At 36.9% G+C, this 18,378-nt stretch overlaps 1 protein-coding gene across 1 annotated transcript in view; it reads left to right on the forward strand.

The window, feature by feature from the left end:
• Nucleotides 1–18,378, forward strand: part of ptprn2 (protein tyrosine phosphatase receptor type N2) — a 203,023-nt gene that overhangs the window by 150,055 nt on the left and 34,590 nt on the right. The window contains exon 13 of the mRNA XM_060875294.1: nucleotides 16,408–16,623. Coding sequence (XP_060731277.1) covers nucleotides 16,408–16,623 — 216 coding nt within the window. The remainder of the gene's footprint in view (nucleotides 1–16,407; nucleotides 16,624–18,378) is intronic.

The following is an 18,378-nucleotide window of genomic DNA, read 5'->3' on the forward strand; positions in this document are numbered from 1 at the left end:
ACAGATGTATGTTTGGAGGGATGGATTGATGGATGGATGGATGGATGGATGGATGATAGATGGATGGATGGATGGATGGATAGATAGATGGACAGATGTATGTGTGGATGGATGGATGGATGGATGGATGATAGATGGATGGATGGATAGATGGATGGATGGATGGATGGATGGATGGATGGATTTGTAGATTAAGACTGAGTAGATAGAGATTAAGAAGAATTAATGGTTGGGTGCATGGTTTAAATATTATTGTATTAAATTGCAAAAAAAACTTTGAATGGATGGATGAATGGATGGATGGATGGATTGATGACTGCAAGGCTGCATGGATCTATAGATAAATGCAGGTTGCTTTGACTGGATGGATAAACTTATGGATAAATAATGGTAAAGATATATTTGTATATATATGCATGGATAGATGGATGGATTATTACGTAAAAGGTTATTTGGATGAATTGATAAAGAGTTGTATTGGTGGCTGGCTAAATGGATGGATGGATGGATGGATGGATGGATGGATGGATGGATGGATTATTAGTTGCAAGGTTAGGCTGTACTAATGGATGTTTGTAGTGATCGACTGAAAGTTGCAAAGATGCATTGATGGATAAATAAAGGGATGAATAGATGGATGGATGGATGCATGGATAGATGGATATCTGAGTATCCACTTGGATAGATTCTTGTTAGTGACTATGGTTGAATAACAGCTGTTTAGATTGATGATTAGATAAATAGTTAGATGAAAGAGTGGAGAGTGACAGAATGGATGGACAGATGCAAGGATGGCTGGTATGGTGGATAAATGGATGAATCATTTACTGATAGATGAACAGATGAAAGATCAGAGACATATAGCAGTTTAATATAAAATTCTGGGCTGAGTCTCTGAAGGCTTTTAGATGTTAGTGTAAGGAAACCTTTTACTGAGAGAGACACATAATGTTATCATCTCTCTCTCATTCTCTCTCTCTCTCTCTCTCTCTCTCTCTCTCTCTCTCTCTCTCTCTCTCTCTCTTCCTCCCATTTCCTCTCGTCCCTTAATTTTTCTTGCTCCCCATAAGTTTGGCTTTTTCTCTTTCTCTCCGAATTTCTCTCTCTCTCTCTCTCTCTCTCTCTCTCTCTCTCTCTCTCTCTCTCTCTCTCTATTTCTTTCTCTCTCTCACTGTCCTCTCTATTGATCTCTGTTAGCTCAGTGAACACAGTAGGCTGAGCAGCGATTCTTCTGCTTTCCTGAAGGAGCCTCCGAGGCCGAAGCTGCTGAATGGCAGTCATGTTCGCTAAAGTCGCATCGCCTTGAGGAATTTTTATTTTTTTTCCAGCCAGAAGTCTGAGTTTCACTTTAGAGCCGAGTATAAAGTTTGCCCTATGACGCCTCCTGAATCTCCTGCGTGGGTGTTTTATTTTTGACTGGTGTTAAAGGGTCTGGAACACAGCAGCAGAAGCTCAGAGACCAAATCATTGTGAAAGGAAAATGTGAACGGTTAAATCTGTTCATTTATTCCAGATAGTTCTTTTCTTCTTTGTTCTTGCAGCTCACACCAAGAGCAAAGATTCCTCTCGTTTGCTTAGGGTCATGTCTGAAATGTAAATAAAGGCACAGGTGGATAGGAAGTGTACTCGATATACCCTTTACTGCTCCACTTCATCATGGATTGATGGCTGGATGGATAGATGGATGGCTGGATGGATCGATGGATGGCTGGATGGATTGATGGATGGATGGATGGATGGATGGATAGATGGATGGATGGCTGGATGGATGAATGGATGGATAGATGGATGGCTAGATGGATAGATGAATAGCTGGATGGATGGCTGGATGGATGGATGGATGGATGGATGGATGGATGAATGGATGGCTGGATGGATTTCTTTTTGGCTCACACCTGGACAAGTTCAGTATGGACTCTGTAATTAACAGATGAGTTGAAACAGTTGTGTTTGAGCAGGAAAGGTAGTAAGAGCTGTGTCTCTAATTCCACACTTACTATTCTGGATGACTTCTGAGGACACAGAACTGTCAAACATATTCACGCCGAGAGATCCTAAAGAGAACAAGTCAGATGATTGACGGCAGGCGAATGACAACACAGCTGTCCATCAATTTATTTTATTTTTTTTTTTACAAAATGTCTTCCTTTCATTCATTTTGTTTTTTTAGTGATACAGCATAACGTTGTTGTATAGATGTGGTGATAAATAAATAAGGCAAAAAATATTTTAATAAAATGTATTAAAAAGTTACATATATTTATTTAGATAACAAAAAAAATAATAATATGAAATATTAATTTTCTTATAAATATTATACAATAAAACTAAACTAAAATGTTCAAAAATAAACAGGCTTAATAGAGGGCCTTGTGGTACACCCTAAAAATATTCAAGCTTGCTTTCAGTAGGATAATGTTTATTTAGCATTTATATACAGAGTCAATAAATATTTCTGTAGGAAAAAAGGAAAATAAAGACAAAGAATAATTTATAGAAATGAACAACATAAAACATTACAAATATTATTTAATACACTAAATGAATTAATAAATAAGTGGGTGAGTAGACACTCTTGTGGTACACTCTTTTAAAAAAAAGAAGTTATTTGGGGTTTCGTCTAGAATTCTGGGGTTCTGTACTTGATCTCAAAACAAGCTGTATCTCTGTCGACCCCATGGAGAACGATTAAACTTTTCTATTAAAACGCTCTGATCGAAACTACAGACAATTAAATTTACTCTATTGGCTGAGTTGATTTTATTGTAATAAATTTCTACCAGCGTTTATTTTGAACCGAATGACCGAAAAAACTTTGTGATTGTATTGTAGACGTTTATATATTCGACTAATGGAAGGAGTCTCCAGTGTCAGAGCTTGAAAGAGAGAACCCAAAAAGGGGGTTTAGAGGCAAAAGTGCATTAAGATGTATCTAAAGAACCCTTTTCCACTACAGAGAACCTTTTGTGCAACGGAAACAAACGTTCCAGGAATGTTAAAGAACCAACCACTCAGACAGAACCATTTCCAAGCTTTTATTTTTAAGGGTGAGGTGAAGAAGAGAGTGGTGCTATAGCTAGAACAGGATAAAAGGTATAAAGTGTCATAGTAATAAATGAAACACTGCTGTGGGATGAGAAGAGGAATGAAAGAGCGTGGGATGTGCTGTTAGAGGAAAATAATCAGCTTCGGTGTGTAGCAGTGACTCGGCTTCATCCCGCTAACCTGCTGCTGATTATTTGTCTGTTACAGCGTCACACACTGAGTGTGTATTATTTACTGAAGAGGTTTTCAGCAGAAGTTTCATTTTAATTATCTGTTCATTCCATTTCTGTGTAAAACAATGACATATATAGAGTCCATTAATATTAAACTGCTGAGTAAAAATAATGGCACCCGACTAACTCGTGTGCTCAGATCATTTCGATTTATAAAGAACATTCATTTATAGAAATGTTAATTAGATCATTAACATGGAAATGTGAAGACATTATTGATGAAAAGTGAGACGCACACACGCACACGCACACACACACACACATACACAGATACACACTTGTGTAGAGTACTGCTGTGTTATACGAGCAGAGACGGCACACGCTGAGAGGATGTGCTAAAGATGGACTTCTCACCAGATAGAGAGATGGAGAGAAAGAGAGATAGTGTGTGTGTGTGTGTGTGTGTGAGAGAGAGAGAGAGAGATAGAGAGAGAGATGGAGAGAGAGAGAGAGCGAGAGAGAGAGAGAGAGAGAGAGAGAGAGAGAGAGAGAGAGAGAGAGAGAATAAAGAGAGAGAGAGAAAAGGAAAGACTATGGTGAAAAAAAAAGTGTGTGTGTGTCCCTCTCTAATGTGCCAGCTGCAGCTGTCCTAGTGAGAGAGAGAGAGAGAGAGAGAGAGAGAGAGAGAGAGAGAGAGGGAGAGTAGGGGGTGAAGCTGAATAGAAAGATAAACAGAAAACCCCTCCTCACACTCGTCATCTGCATTTGACAGCCCCCTCTCTATCACACACACCCACACCCACACACACACACACACACACTCTCTCTCTCACACACACTCTCTCTCTCTCTCTCACACACACACACACACACATACATATTGTCTCTCAGCTGCTTTTGTAATGTGTGTCTTTCTCTTGTTCCTGTCACACACACACACACACACACACACACACACACACTTATCCTTCTCTATCCCGCACTCAGCTCAGTCTAGGTAATCCCTCCATCTCGCCATCCATCTCTACGTTTCTATCTCTCTGTTCAGGTCAGCTGTTTCTCTCTCTCTCTCTCGCTCTCTCTCTCTCTCTCTCTCTCTCTCTCTCTCTCTCTCTCTCTCTCTCTTGCTCACTCTTTCTTGCTTTTCTTTCCATTGATCACTCATTAATGCCGTTATTACTGATGCAATAAAGGGATGTAATAAAATGTATTAGATCACTGGTTCTCATATCCATGAACATACATCTAAAGAAATTCTGTAAAGTTAAAGACTGCTACAAAAAAAATGAATGAGTTATTAGACACTGAACAGTGACGAGCAAGACAGTCAAGTCAATTATTTCATGATCATTATCTTTCTTTCTTTCTTTCTTTCTTTCTTTCTTTCTTTCTTTCTGATAAATAAATAAATAAATAAATAAATAAATAAATAAATAAATAAATAAATAAGCTTAAGGAAAATAATAAGAAATGATCTGAATAGATTTTTTTATGTAATGTTAAGATTTTGTTCCTTTTCTAATCACACACTAATGCAGCTTTTTTGATAATTAGTGTTAGTTCAATTTAAGATAGAAATGCAAACTAAAAACTAAAAGAAATGCAAAGAATAAATTTATATAAAAAAGTAAATGAAAGCTCTTTCCACTATCAGATTCAAGTTATTGTATTTTATTTATTTATTTTTTTCTTATTTAAATTCTTTTTCGAATTGTTGTGGAATGACCCGATCTCCGATCTGCCGTAGCTGTGAAAGCGTACCTGAGTGAAGAGTGAAGCTCTGCTGTAAACTTCAGCTTTATGGTGCTAATCCACCGACCAATCAGATGTGAGACTTCAGCTCCGATGTGCTGTACCGCGCTAACAAAAAGAAAAAGAACGACCATTATTTATAGCTAAAAAGCCAAGAGCGGAAGAAACGTGGACTTTGTCCAAGAATCCCAGAACAAACCAGGCGTCTGATTTTCTTCTAAAAGTGCATGACGGTGAACCTGCGCCAGTGAAGGGAGATTTAAAAGTAAAGGGTCGCAGCTTATCGATCCGACTTACTTCTCTTTTCTTCTCTGTAGATTTCTGTGTAGTTCTCAGCATGAGCCCAAGACTTTTATACACTTCTGTACTACAGAAGTGAAAGCTGCAGATGGGGAAGAAGCTCCATGAACAATTTACGAGACTCTCAGAAGAACCAGTTCTCAGCTGTAGCTCACCGTGTCACTGGGGTGGTACCGGTACCTTATCTTCTGGACCTTTAATGTGGGTCCTGTGGAGACACAATTTCCTCTTAGAGAAAAGCTAAAGTGACAAGAGTACTAAAGCTAAAGTGACAAGAGTACTAAAGCTAAAGTGACAAGAGTACTAAAGCTAAAGTGACAAGAGTACTAAAGCTAAAGTGACAAGAGTACTAAAGCTAAAGTGACAAGAGTACTAAAGGCCAGTACCTTTTCTTTTCTTAAAAAATCTATACAAATGTTGGTATCAGAAAGTGTACAGACTCTAATCCACTCCTGACTATAAGCTTCGTTACGTTTTATAAGCCTTGTTCAAAATTGTTATGAATTTGGTGTTGTCATCATTGTTTCTTGTTGTCATTGTTTTTGTTGTCATGTGGTGTTGTCATTGTTGTTCTGATTGTTGTCACTGATGTCATTGTTGTGATTGTCATTGCTGTTGCAGCTGTTGTCGTTGTTGTCATTGTCATGTTATAGTAGTTGTCATCATCATTGTTGTCATTGTTGATGCTACTGCTGTTGTTGTTATTGTTGTGGTTGCTGTTGTCATTGTCATTGGTGTCTTCATTATCTTTCTGATTGTTGTTGTCTTATGGTTGTCATTGCTGTTGCAGCTGTTGTCATTGTCTTCATTGTCATCATCATGTTGTTGTTGTTGCTATCATTGTTGTCATTGTCTTTGTTTCCTGTTGCTGCTGGAGTCGTTGTCGTCATCATATTGCGGTTGTTGTTGTCGTTGTTGATACTGTTGTTGTTTTCATCATTATTGGTTGTTGTAGTTGTTGTTGTTGTTGTTGTTGTTGTTGTTGTCACACCCACCACAATTCAGTAACACAGTGAGGGTGCAGTAGTTATTATTTGTAGTGCAGTAGAGGGTAGAGGGTGCAGTAGTTATTACATTTGTAAAGATTAGACAGAAAGCACCATGCTTCATTTTATTAAAAGTAGTTACATTTTTGAAAAACATTTCGTAAAAATTGTAACTTTTTAGAACAAAATAAACTATACAACATTAATCACTGAAGAAAGAGACACAACATTTACCACTGACATACAGAGGAGCTGCTTTTTAGAGCTGTGTGGAGCATTGGGTCTGGAGCATGGAGCCTCGACCCTGGAGTCTCAACCATGGACCCTGTAGCCTGGAGCCTGGAGCCTTGACCATGAAGCCTGGAGCCTGGAGCCTTGACCATGAAGCCTGGAGCCTGGAGCCTTGACCATGAAGCCTGGAGCCTGGAGCCTCAACCCTGCAGCCTGCAGCATGGATCCTTGCCCATGAAGCCTGGAGCATGGAGCCCCAACCCTGTAGCCTGGAGCATGGAGCCTTGCCCATGAAGCCTGGAGCATGGAGCCCCAACCCTGTAGCCTGGATCCTGGAGCCTTGCCCATGAAGCCTGGAGCATGGAGCCTCAACCTTGGAGCCTTGAACATGAAGCCTGGAGTTTGGAACCAGGAGCCTGGAGCCTAGTATCTGTAACCTGTAACCTGGATTCTGTAGCATGGTTCCTGAACTCTGGTGCTCTGGGTAACTCTGGTGCCTGGTACCTGTAGCCTTGAGTTTGGAGCCTGGACATGTGAAATCTGGAGCCTGGTGTCTATACTCTAGAGTGTGGAGCCTGTAGTCTGGAGCCTGTAGTCTGGAGCCTGGAGTCTGGAGCCTGGAGTCTGGAGCCTGTAGTTTGGAGTCTTGAGTGGGGACCCTGGAGCCTGGAGCCCGGAGTCTGGAGCATAGGGCATTTAGTGTGGAGCCTGGAGCTTATTATTATTATTATTATTATTATTATTATTATTATTATTATTATTATTATTTTTGAAGGAAGCTCTTTTTTTAAGAGTGTAGGATAACTTTTATAAAGCTTCATTTGAACTGAAGGAGAACCAAATATGATCATTATTAGCACTAGGCTCTAATCAGTTAAACAAACAGGCCTCTATAATGCCTCCTAAAAATACATCACCATCACCATCACCATAACCTTAAACTTAACCTTAACGTTTTCATTACTTTTTCATTACAAAATGTTTCCATTACAGTTTCACGAGTTATTGATGCTAGAGTATTCAAACGTAACCACCCAGTCGTTTCAATGGAACATTTTAGGTAACAAATTTTACAGATATTACATTTTAAATGAAACATTCATCCCAGCTCCAGCCTCACTGTTTCACTTTAATGTAATCACCATCACCACATTTCAAGTGTAACGTTTCCTAAGCAATTAGATCTGAATGACAATATTACACGCCATAAAATGCTAACAATACGAAACAATAGCGGGGTAAATGTGGTGGTTTGAGGTCGTAGTGCGTGTGTGGTGGGGGGCAACATGTAGGTAGTAGAAGTTGTGTGTGGTGGGGGTGTTAAGGAGGGGGTATGGGGGTGAAGAGTGCTTTCATTCAGCGAAGCTCGGAAAGCTCAAGCAGCTAAACAAATGAGTGACAAGCTCTCAGCCCATTCTTATCAGCCCAGGACTTATTAGCATCCCTCTCTCTCTTTCTCTCTCTCTCTCTCTCTCTCTCTCTCTCTCTCTCTCTCTCTCTTTTCTTCTCTCGTTCTCTCGCTGTCGGCAACATGTGGAGGCATCGCTATAGCAACCAGTTTGGGTGACATGTGCTGCAGACAGCGAGTCCAGAGATATAAGGAGGGGCGCCGTGGAGGAAAAAAAGAGAAAGAAACAAAAAAACCCGGTTTGCGATGAGCGCGCTCGCACATTCGAGCATTTGAGGAGAGGCGAAGAGACACATCGCAGCTGGCGGGAAATCCTGTGTACCTTCAGTGCATTTCCTTATTTTTAGATTTTTATATCTCTTTTTCTAATTTTTTGTACTTTCTTAAAAAAAAAATTGGAAAGAGAGAGAGCAACTGATTTTTGATGGTTTTTTTAAATTATTATTTAAAAAAAAAAAAAAAATAATTAATTTATTTTCTTTGGCGGGATTGTGTGTGAGGGATCTGCACTTGGAATCATGGCAAGCCCACCTCTGAGACTGGACTTAGGTAACCTCATGTTTATGTTTATTTAACACTGTGGTGTTTAGGCAAGATGGAGAAAGAGAGAGAGAGTGAAAGAGAGAGAGAGAGAGAGAGAGAGAGAGAGAGAGAGAGAGAGAGAGAGAGAGAGAGAGAAGAATACTCCAGCACGTCCCGTTTGGTGTTTCTCATCCTGCGCTAAACTTTCCCTGGACTCTGGGATGTGCAGTGAATCTTGTTCTGTGTTGTGGGTTTTTTCTGTGGTTTTCTGATCGATCCAGAAGTAATTGAGGTCTTTGCTTATCGGCTTTGCGGTGTTTAATCTGCGCCTCACTGTAATTATTTCTCAATGACCTGTAACGTGTAATGTGAAGTCGAGGGTTATTCCGCATGTGTTAAAGCAAAATCTACCAAACACTTACATCATCAGTGTTGAATTAATACTTATACCTTATTAAAAGATGAATTATTTATAAGACTGAATTAACACAAAGCTTAATGCTGAATTCTTTTTTGACAGAAATCAATTAAGTCTCAAAGTATTATTATAATCAAAGTATTATATAATTAATTGTTTAATTACTTTCTTCGAATTTCGTCTCACAGAATTGAATAAATAATAATTAGTATTGAATTTTTTCAAGACTTTTCGTAAAGATTTATTTCTACAGAACTTAGAACACTGTGTTGAATTATGATGCAGTTTAACTCTTAGTAAGCTGCAAATCTACTTAACTGTGATATATTTATCTTTATAGACAACACTGTAGTGTTTATGTAGTGTTTATTCATTCCAGGGAAAATTAAACCAACACACAGGTGTTAATTCTAGTATTTAGCAATAGCTGTTCTCTTCTTAATTTTTCTGTTCTTGACTCAATTTGGACTCGATTGCATTAATAAACCAATGCAAGTGTTAATTGAGTCATGTTGGTGTTCTTTTACGAGTGTAAGTGTTCATCCAAGGCTGTGAGAAAGTGCGCTAGTGTTAATTCTAGACGATTTAAACCTTTCATTGTAAAATGCTAAATGAATAATTAGTGTTTATTTGATTGAGTTGGTGTTCATGCTAACACTAGGTGTTAATCCGTCACTGCACAGTATTTTAATAAACACGTTTCATAAAGAAGCTTAACCTAAACCCTAACACGGCTCATCTTAGGTAATCCTTCTAAACACATCTGCATTTTACTGTTAATTAATCACTAACCATACATTGCAACTGAAGTTGAAGGAATAAAATGATGGTGTTAATTCTAGATGTATCATTGCTGTCAGTTCACCACTCATATGTGTTCATACTGAATACTAGTCTTTAACCTACCTTCACGGCACAGTTTAAAGATTCCCTGCAGGTGTTAATCCTCCAACTGAGGTGTTTTATTATTATTATTATTATTATTATTATTATTATTATTATTAATTTGTGTAAAATGTAAAATTCTAACGTTAGATAAATACAATTTTTGTGTTTATTCTGGATAAGGCACTGAAATTGAACACTCTATGCTACAATATAAAGATCTCCTATAAGTGTTAATTCTTAAGTTCAAGTGTTTAATGTATCATCAAAAACTAAATTCAGTTTAATAACAAAAAATCTGATGCATTTCCATCAAAGTGTTTTACACAAGAGTCTAATAGTGTTTAGTTAGTGTTTTAGTGTTAATTCAATGCCTACTGTAGAACATAGTCATATTACCATGACTGTAAATATCAAATCAACACTGATGCTTATTGGTGTTCTTACTGAACGCTTTCCTCTATGCCACGTCATTCATACGTGTTAATTTACCAAGGTGAATGTTTAATTTGTCACAATAAATATTAATTAATATCAGAAAAATTTAATTGAGTAATATGTTAATTCTAGACCGTCAAAGTAGATCAGTTCAACACTGATAAGTGTTCATACTCAACACTTTTGGCTGGATGAATCATTTAAAAGATAGGTGTTGCTTTATTTATTATCATTAAGATAAATTCAAATGTATGAAACCATGGTGTTAATTCACCACGTTAAGTGTTCATTTCCAAAGTGTTAATTTACAAGTTATTTTCCAAGTAACTGCAACAGATCAAACACTACTGGAATTCATAGCTACAGTAACACTACTGGAAGATTTTAAGACTCTCCTGCTGTAGATGTGTTAATTTACTGCATAACGTGTTAATTCATTATTCCATCTAAAGACTGGGTTCAATGATTATAAGTATTTATTTAGTCAGTATAAAGGTTAATTCTCTACTGTAGCATCATTATAAATGTCAGTGTCAGAATTAGGTGTTAATTCTAAACTCCAGACACTAGAGTCACTAGAAAGTTATTTTTAGGTTGGAAAAAGTCATTCGAGGTGTTAATTCTAGATTGTCGCTATTGACGACACTGATGTGTGTTTATACTATACACTCTAAAGATCATCCATAGGTGTTTATTCTCCAAATTTATTTAATAAATCGTCAGGAAAGTGAATTCTAATTGTAAAAATAAATTGTTTCCTTACAACATGAAGTGTTAATTTAGCATTGTAAAGGTGTTAGTTGCTAGTTAGATGTTATCTTGTAGATATCCTGCAGGTGTTCATTAAAAAGTTCATGAAGTAATTAATATCGATATAAAAGGCAGGTGTTTATTCACCAGGCTAGTTGTTGACTCTGTTAGTGTAAATTCAGCGTTAAGTCGGAAACATAATATGTAGGTGTTAATGAGAAAGCAAAGACTCTCTATATACTCAGTTTTTTATTTAGGCATTAATTCTACACTATAGACTTATTATAGGGGTTTATATTATTGTATGTGTTAATTCTACACTGATGACTCCCCTCAGACACTGTGTTGTATTTAGGTGTTAATTCTACTCTATAGACTAATTCTAGACACATGTTAGATTTAATACTATAGGTACATTATAGACACTGGTGATAAATCTACACTGAAAACTTGCTATAGGCACTGTGTTATATTGATGAGTTCATTCTACACTACAAACTGAATACAGATGTCAGTATTATATTTTGCTGTTAATTCTACATTATAGACTTATTCCAGACACCTGTGTTATGTTTTAGTGTTAATTCTACATTATAGGCTCACTATAGATGTCAAGGGTATATGCCAGTGTTAATTCTATACTGTTGACACACTACGATGGCAGTGTTATTGCTAGTGGTTAATTCAACACTTTAGACTCCCTATAGATGTCGGCATTATATTTCAGTGTTAATTCTACTTTGTAGTCTGACTATAGAAGTCAGTATTATATTTCAGTGTTAATTCTACACTTCAGACTCCCTATAGATGTCGGTGTTATATTTCAGTGTTAATTCTACTTTGTATAGAAGTCAGTATTATATTTCAGTGTTAATTCTACACCTTAGACTCCCTATAGATGTCAGCATTAAATTTCAGTGTTAATTCTACTTTGTAGTCTGACTATAGAAGTCAGTATTATATTTCAGTGTTAATTCTACACTTTAGACTCACTATAGATGTCGGCATTAAATTTCAGTGTTAATTCTACACTTTAGACTCACTATAGATGTCAACATTAAATTTCAGTGTTAATTCTACTTAGTAGTCTGACTATAGAAGTCAGTATTATATTTCAGTGTCAATTCTACACTTTAGACTCACTATAGATGTCAGCATTATATTTCAGTGTTAATTTTACACTTTAGACTCACTATAGATGTCGGCATTATATTTCAGTGTTAATTCTACACTTTAGACTCACTATAGATGTCAGCATTAAATTTCAGTGTTAATTCTACACTTTAGACTCACTATAGATGTCGGCATCAAATTTCAGTGTTAATTCTACACTGTAGACTCACTATAGATGTCAGCATTAAATTTCAGTGTTAATTCTACACTTTAGACTCACTATAGATGTCAGCATTAAATTTCAGTGTTAATTCTACACTTTAGACTCACTATAGATGTTGGCATTAAATTTCAGTGTTAATTCTACACTTTAGACTCACTATAGATGTCAGCATTAAATTTCAGTGTTAATTCTACACTTTAGACTCACTATAGATGTTGGCATTAAATTTCAGTGTTAATTCTACACTGTAGACTCACTATAGATGTCAGCATTATATTTCAGTGTTAATTCTACTTAGTAGTCTGACTATAGAAGTCAGTATTATATTTCATTGTTAATTCTACACTTTAGACTCACTATAGATGTCAGAATTATATTTCAGTGTTAATTCTACACTTTAGACTCACTATAGAAGTCAGTATTATATTTCAGTGTTAATTCTACACTACAGTCTCAGTGTTGAAGTGATTTTACAGGAACAGGACTTCTTTTCTAGAGCTCTGTGCAATGTTTATTCTCTGCCGTGTTTGAGGAAGCGAGTTTCGCCTCCACGCTCCATGTGTTCATCGATCAGTTGGAACTTAACACCAGATTATGCGTTTTGGTTCTCCAGAGACATGGTCGTGTTTGTTACACTGCTAAACAGAAGAGCATCTGCATTTCATTTCGTATTTTATTTAATTGTTAGGAAAATCTTTATTTATTTATTTATTTATTTATTTATTTATTTTTTACTGAAAAGATCTAAAGCCGAGATGTGAGGGAACGTGAAATAAAGGAGGAGTTTTAGTTTCAGAAATGTTTGTCGGAATTACAGCAGAGTTCATTTTTATTTGAACACAGAGAGAACAGGGAGAGATTTCTGTTGTAGAGTTAAAAAAGATCCCTGAATAAAATTTTATTCTAGAGTTTGTGGATGTCAAAATGAAGCATGAAGCATGTGTTTGTGTGTGTGTGTTTGTGTGTGTGTGTGTGTGTGTGTGTGTGTGTGTGTGTTTGTGTGTGTGTGGGTGTGTGTGTGTGTGTGAGGTCGACGTTATGTGGGCCGCATTTTTTTCGAGGGTGAGAGATTACTTTATGCAAAAGGCCACCCAACTTTTTTTTTTCCTTTTCTTTCTCTCTTTCACCTTCATTCAAATCAGATTCTGTTCTATTCTTCTCTTAATCTTCCTGTCTAAAGAGGAGTCCAAAAAAAAGGGAGGGAAAATTGCTCTGAGTAAAACTCTCAAAGACGTGCCGATTTATTTTACCCAGTTTTCAGTCTGTGCAGTTCAATTATTTGATAGATAGATAGATAGATAGATAAATAAATAAATAAATAAATAAATAAATATCATATGATCCTATTAAAATAATACAAAAATTATTTATTGATTAATTTATTATTTTAAAAGAAAACAGCTTTCTTAAAGTTGTGCACGAAGCATTGTTTTGTCCGTCATTGATTTAAACGTAGAGTTTTTCATGTTGTCGGGTTTTTCCTAAAGTCGGGTATCTGGATGTGATGTGTTCAAAGTTACGATCAGTTAAGTATGAAATAATATATAGAATATAAATGCAAAATAATGAGATAAATAACTTAAAATAATGTGCTTGTAGGGGCAAATGAGTGGGGTAAATGTGGGCAAACAGATCAAGATCTCGACACACACAAATAGAACGCTATTAAATATTAGCTGTGTAATAAACGTGTTATAAATGTGTTATTACAACAATAGCGCTAAAGGGACAGTGTGTCTGTGACTGTGTTTTTCATTTTAAATATACAAATAACCTGAAAATAATAAATAAATAAATAAATAAATAAATAAATAAATAAATAAATGTTCACAACAACACACGTTTTTCTGATTTCCTGCTCTTTCTGGGGACTTTAATGGAGACCAAAGCACACACACATATACAGCCACACACAGACACGCACACACACACACAAACACACACACACACACACACACACACACACACACACACACACACACACACACTTGTACATTTCTTGCTCGTCTTTTTTCAGTCTGACATTTTTTTGCTTTGGTCGTTCCTCCTCCTTTTCGTTGTGCTTTCACGCCCAGCTTTTTCCTCGCACCTCCCACGTGAATAAAAAAATAAATTATTTTGCAAGTCCAATGTTATTCCCTGCAGATGAGCACACGACGGAAAAGAAAAAAAAAAACGGATAAAAGCTTTGCCTTCTCTGGCTCTTTCTCTGCTTATTTCTCTCACTCTCTTTTTTCTTGTTCTTTCTCTCTCTCCTCTTTTCTTTCGCCTCTGGTTTGAACAGAAACAGGGTTTTTGTGCTTTTCTCTGGGATGTGGGATTAGACATAGACGTATGTTTTGCGAGGGAAAAAAGGACAAAATGTGTTTTTACACGCTGTTAAATCAGCATTAACGCTGAAGGGGATAAAAACTACAATGTTGTTTACAAACAACCAATAAACCCATAAATTATTATTATTATTATTATTATTATTATTATTATTATTATTATTATTATTATTATTATTATTATTATATTACTAGGTATTACATTATTTATATAAAATAATTTGCAGGTTAGACCATCAAGATTTTTTCCTTGTCTCTCTCTCTCACTCTGTGTGTGTGTGTGTGTGTGTGTGTGTAATCTTTTTCAATATAATATATTATTCAGAAGAGTTGATTAATTTCTAAGTATATTTATATAAACAAACAAACAAACAAAAAAATCATTATGCATTATTTTTCTTTTCTGTAAACGTTGAAACTAAAATATTTATTAAAATATTAAATATATTATCAAATATATAAAGATTTATTCTTCTCTCTTTTTTTTTTTCCTCTAATGTCTTTATTTGTTTGGTTCAGAATGAATTAGCTGAATACATTTTCAGAGATCTTTTTTTCATGTAATTCGATTGTGTGTGTGTGTGTGTGTGTGTGTGTGTGTGTGTGTTTCTACTCGAAATCCTGGCCTTTTTTTCTCTCTGTCTTTCTTCTACTGTTTGATGTGAGGAAAGACGGCTGTTCCTGTCGCAACAATAGCTAGAGGAGAAAAAGTGTTCTAATCTGCAAAGACTCCCGACTCGGGTGTGTGAGAGCACAGTCACTGAGTGTGTGGTGTGTGTCAGTAATTTCGCGCAGGCTTTGCGAGTGGACGCCGTCTGTACAGCTGCGAAAGCTGAAGAACTCGAACGTTAGCATTGAAATTCGCTTTAGTAACGCTTGTGACATTTGATGCTGAAGCATAGCAGCTCTGAATATGTGTGTGTGTGTGTGTGTGTATGAGAGTGGGAAAGGAGGGTCTGTGGCCACTCGCTGGGTTCTGATAGGCGTGAACATGAAGAAAAGCGTTTTTGTTTTTTGTAAAAGAGAGAAGCTCTCAGCTCTGAAGCACCTTCTAAAAGAAGCCGAGGTCTATTCAGCCTCCTGTCTTACTCTCTCTCTCTCTCTCTCTCTCTCTCTCTCTCTTTCTCTCTCACACATGCAAACACACTACTCTACACCCTCATCTACCCCAATACCCCCTGAGGGGCTAACAAGCCTGCCAACCCCCTCCACGGAGCGATAGAGGGACGTTACAGGACTTTGGTCACTCCCCATAATCCCCTCTCTCCACATTCACCCCTCCTGTTTTCATTAACTGAGCCAACTCTTCTTACCTCTCACAGACACACACACAGACACACACACCTCGCCAAACCAAGGCTAATTAGCAACAAGCTTGTACTGGTGAGGAGCTGGTCTAATTGCTCAGTGGTGGCACGCTTCACCCTGCCAAGACCAGAGCAAGGCCCTGACACTGTGTGTGTGTGTGTGTGTGTGTGTGTTAATAATACCATGCTGATACCTCCTGTTTAGACACCAGAAGGTTTCATCTGGTCATTTTCACCCCGGGTCAGAATTATGTAGATACGATAATACACGACAAAATCTAAATTCAATTAAAAAACAGAGAAGAAAAGGGAATCGGTGCCATAATAATAATAATAATAATAATAATAATAATAATAATAATAATAATAATAATAATAATAATAAATATAAATATATAAATAAATAAATACTTTTTTTATTTTACATGCATTTTTAATATTTTATTTATGTTTTATTTCCACCTTATTTCCCACTCATTTTTATATTTCTGTTAATTAATTAGTTAATTTATTTATTTATTTACAGAGGTCCAAGCTAAATCACATCCCTGTGGTCAAGCAAAGCCGGCTGGAACCCAGCAACTTCCTGCTTCTGGTCCTGTTCTCCATGACGTTTGGTGCCATAGTGCTTGGCCTGTCAGGGGCGCTCTTCTGCATGCGCCGCCGCTCCGGGTACGAACTGAAAGAGAAGCTGGTTGGCATGGCAACAGACACCGGGAACGATGCCACAACGACCTATCAGGTGAGAGCAGGAGGCTCGACCTTGGCCTGTCGGCTTGCGAGTGGATTCTGATTTGCTGATTGATTTGTTGAGTAGTTGTGATGTCAGGGAAGGTCACGGAGTCTCCGAGTGTGCAAATGAAGGGCAAATGATGGAGGTTTTTTTTTATCTTTTTCATTCTGTTTGGTTCGGACGTTAAAATAGAAGTAGGATTCTGATTGGCCTCTTTTGCTGATATCTTGATCATCTGACTTAAATTCAGATTTTATTTTAGCTGATAAATTTAGCTGACATGATATTGAGCAGGAAGTGAGGTTGCAGTTGGTTTGCTGATTTATTTTGAAGTCAAATCTGATTATTCACATCGAAGCTTTTCTTTTCTTGAGTAGCTAACCGGCAGAATTAGATGGTTTTTTTTCTCAACTTTTGTCTGCTAATTATGCGAAACGCAGATGTCCTCATATGACAGAAGCGGCTTTTAAAACAAATTCTAATTGCAGCAGGGTGCTTTTAGCAGGGAAATGAGCTCGCAGCGTGACCTTTTCCCCACGGCCTCCTGGAGCCATATTGATTTTTTTTTCATTGGGCTCAGCTGCACTCAGCCCTCCACCCTCCCCTTTAGCTTCAATATTTAATAGTCACCTTGCATTTTTACTTGGGGGGGGTGGGGGTGGGTTTAAAATTCCCTGCCGTGACTGACTGTAAGCTCGGGTCAAAATTAGCTGTCGTATCATCAGGTTCTTCGCCCCGTCTGTATTGTGACGTCGTTTAATTATGACATATAGATTTTTTTTTTGTTTTGTACCTGGTGGCGTGTTAATCGATGGCGTCCGTTCCTTCGGGGTTGGCTGGGATTTAGGAGGAAAAGAGATGGAGTGAGGAGAGAGACTGATGGTGGTGGAGTTACGTGGGGTTTCCTTTGAGATGACAGACTCGCTCAGACAAACACATGTGCTGTTAGAAACACACCGATCTGGGACATTTTAGTGTTAGCAAAAAATGCTAGAATGCTAAAGGATCGTTCATCATCACACACTTTTTATAATTCAGGACATTACGGGGACATTCAGAATTCCACAAATTCATTTTGTTTCATTTTATATTACTTAGAACTGATTAAATTCAGATGCAGTGTCATAAATAAACACACACACACACCTTTTAGTTGTAGGTGTATTTTTGTCTAATGTGACCCTGAAGAAATGTAATGGTCCGATCACACATTTTTCAGGTTTAGAGGCATTACAGGGACTTGTTAAACACATGCACTGTAATTATCACTGTAATTTTTTTTGCATCGTATCCCAAACAAAGTGATGGTGTAAAAGGGTGTAAGGTCTATACATGTCTAATGGAGGTCTGCAAATTATCTCACAAAAATACACTCTATTTTAGGACAATTCCAAAAACAGTAGTTTTGTAGCAATTGTAGTTTGTGGACCATTTTGTGTTTGTTGTTTGTTGTGCAGAGACCAACGTTTTCACAACGTCACACACCTTTAAGGTCTCATAACATTATGGTGATGTGTTACACACTTAATATGGATTTAGTATGTAAATGGTATGGATTTATTCTTAGTATGGATTTATTCTAATGGGACACATACAGAATTCTAAATAAAATATGACATCATCTTTCAATTTGAGTAGAATATTTTCCTATTATCAACAAAACACTGAGCATTTTAATTCTAATTTTTAATGTCTGGAAAAATTTACTGGAACATTTTATCCGCAATAGGGACCAGCAATAGTGCTCACAATATCACACACTCT

Source organism: Tachysurus vachellii, chromosome 7, assembly GCF_030014155.1.
Source record: "Tachysurus vachellii isolate PV-2020 chromosome 7, HZAU_Pvac_v1, whole genome shotgun sequence".
Taxonomy (NCBI): Eukaryota; Metazoa; Chordata; class Actinopteri; order Siluriformes; family Bagridae; genus Tachysurus; species Tachysurus vachellii.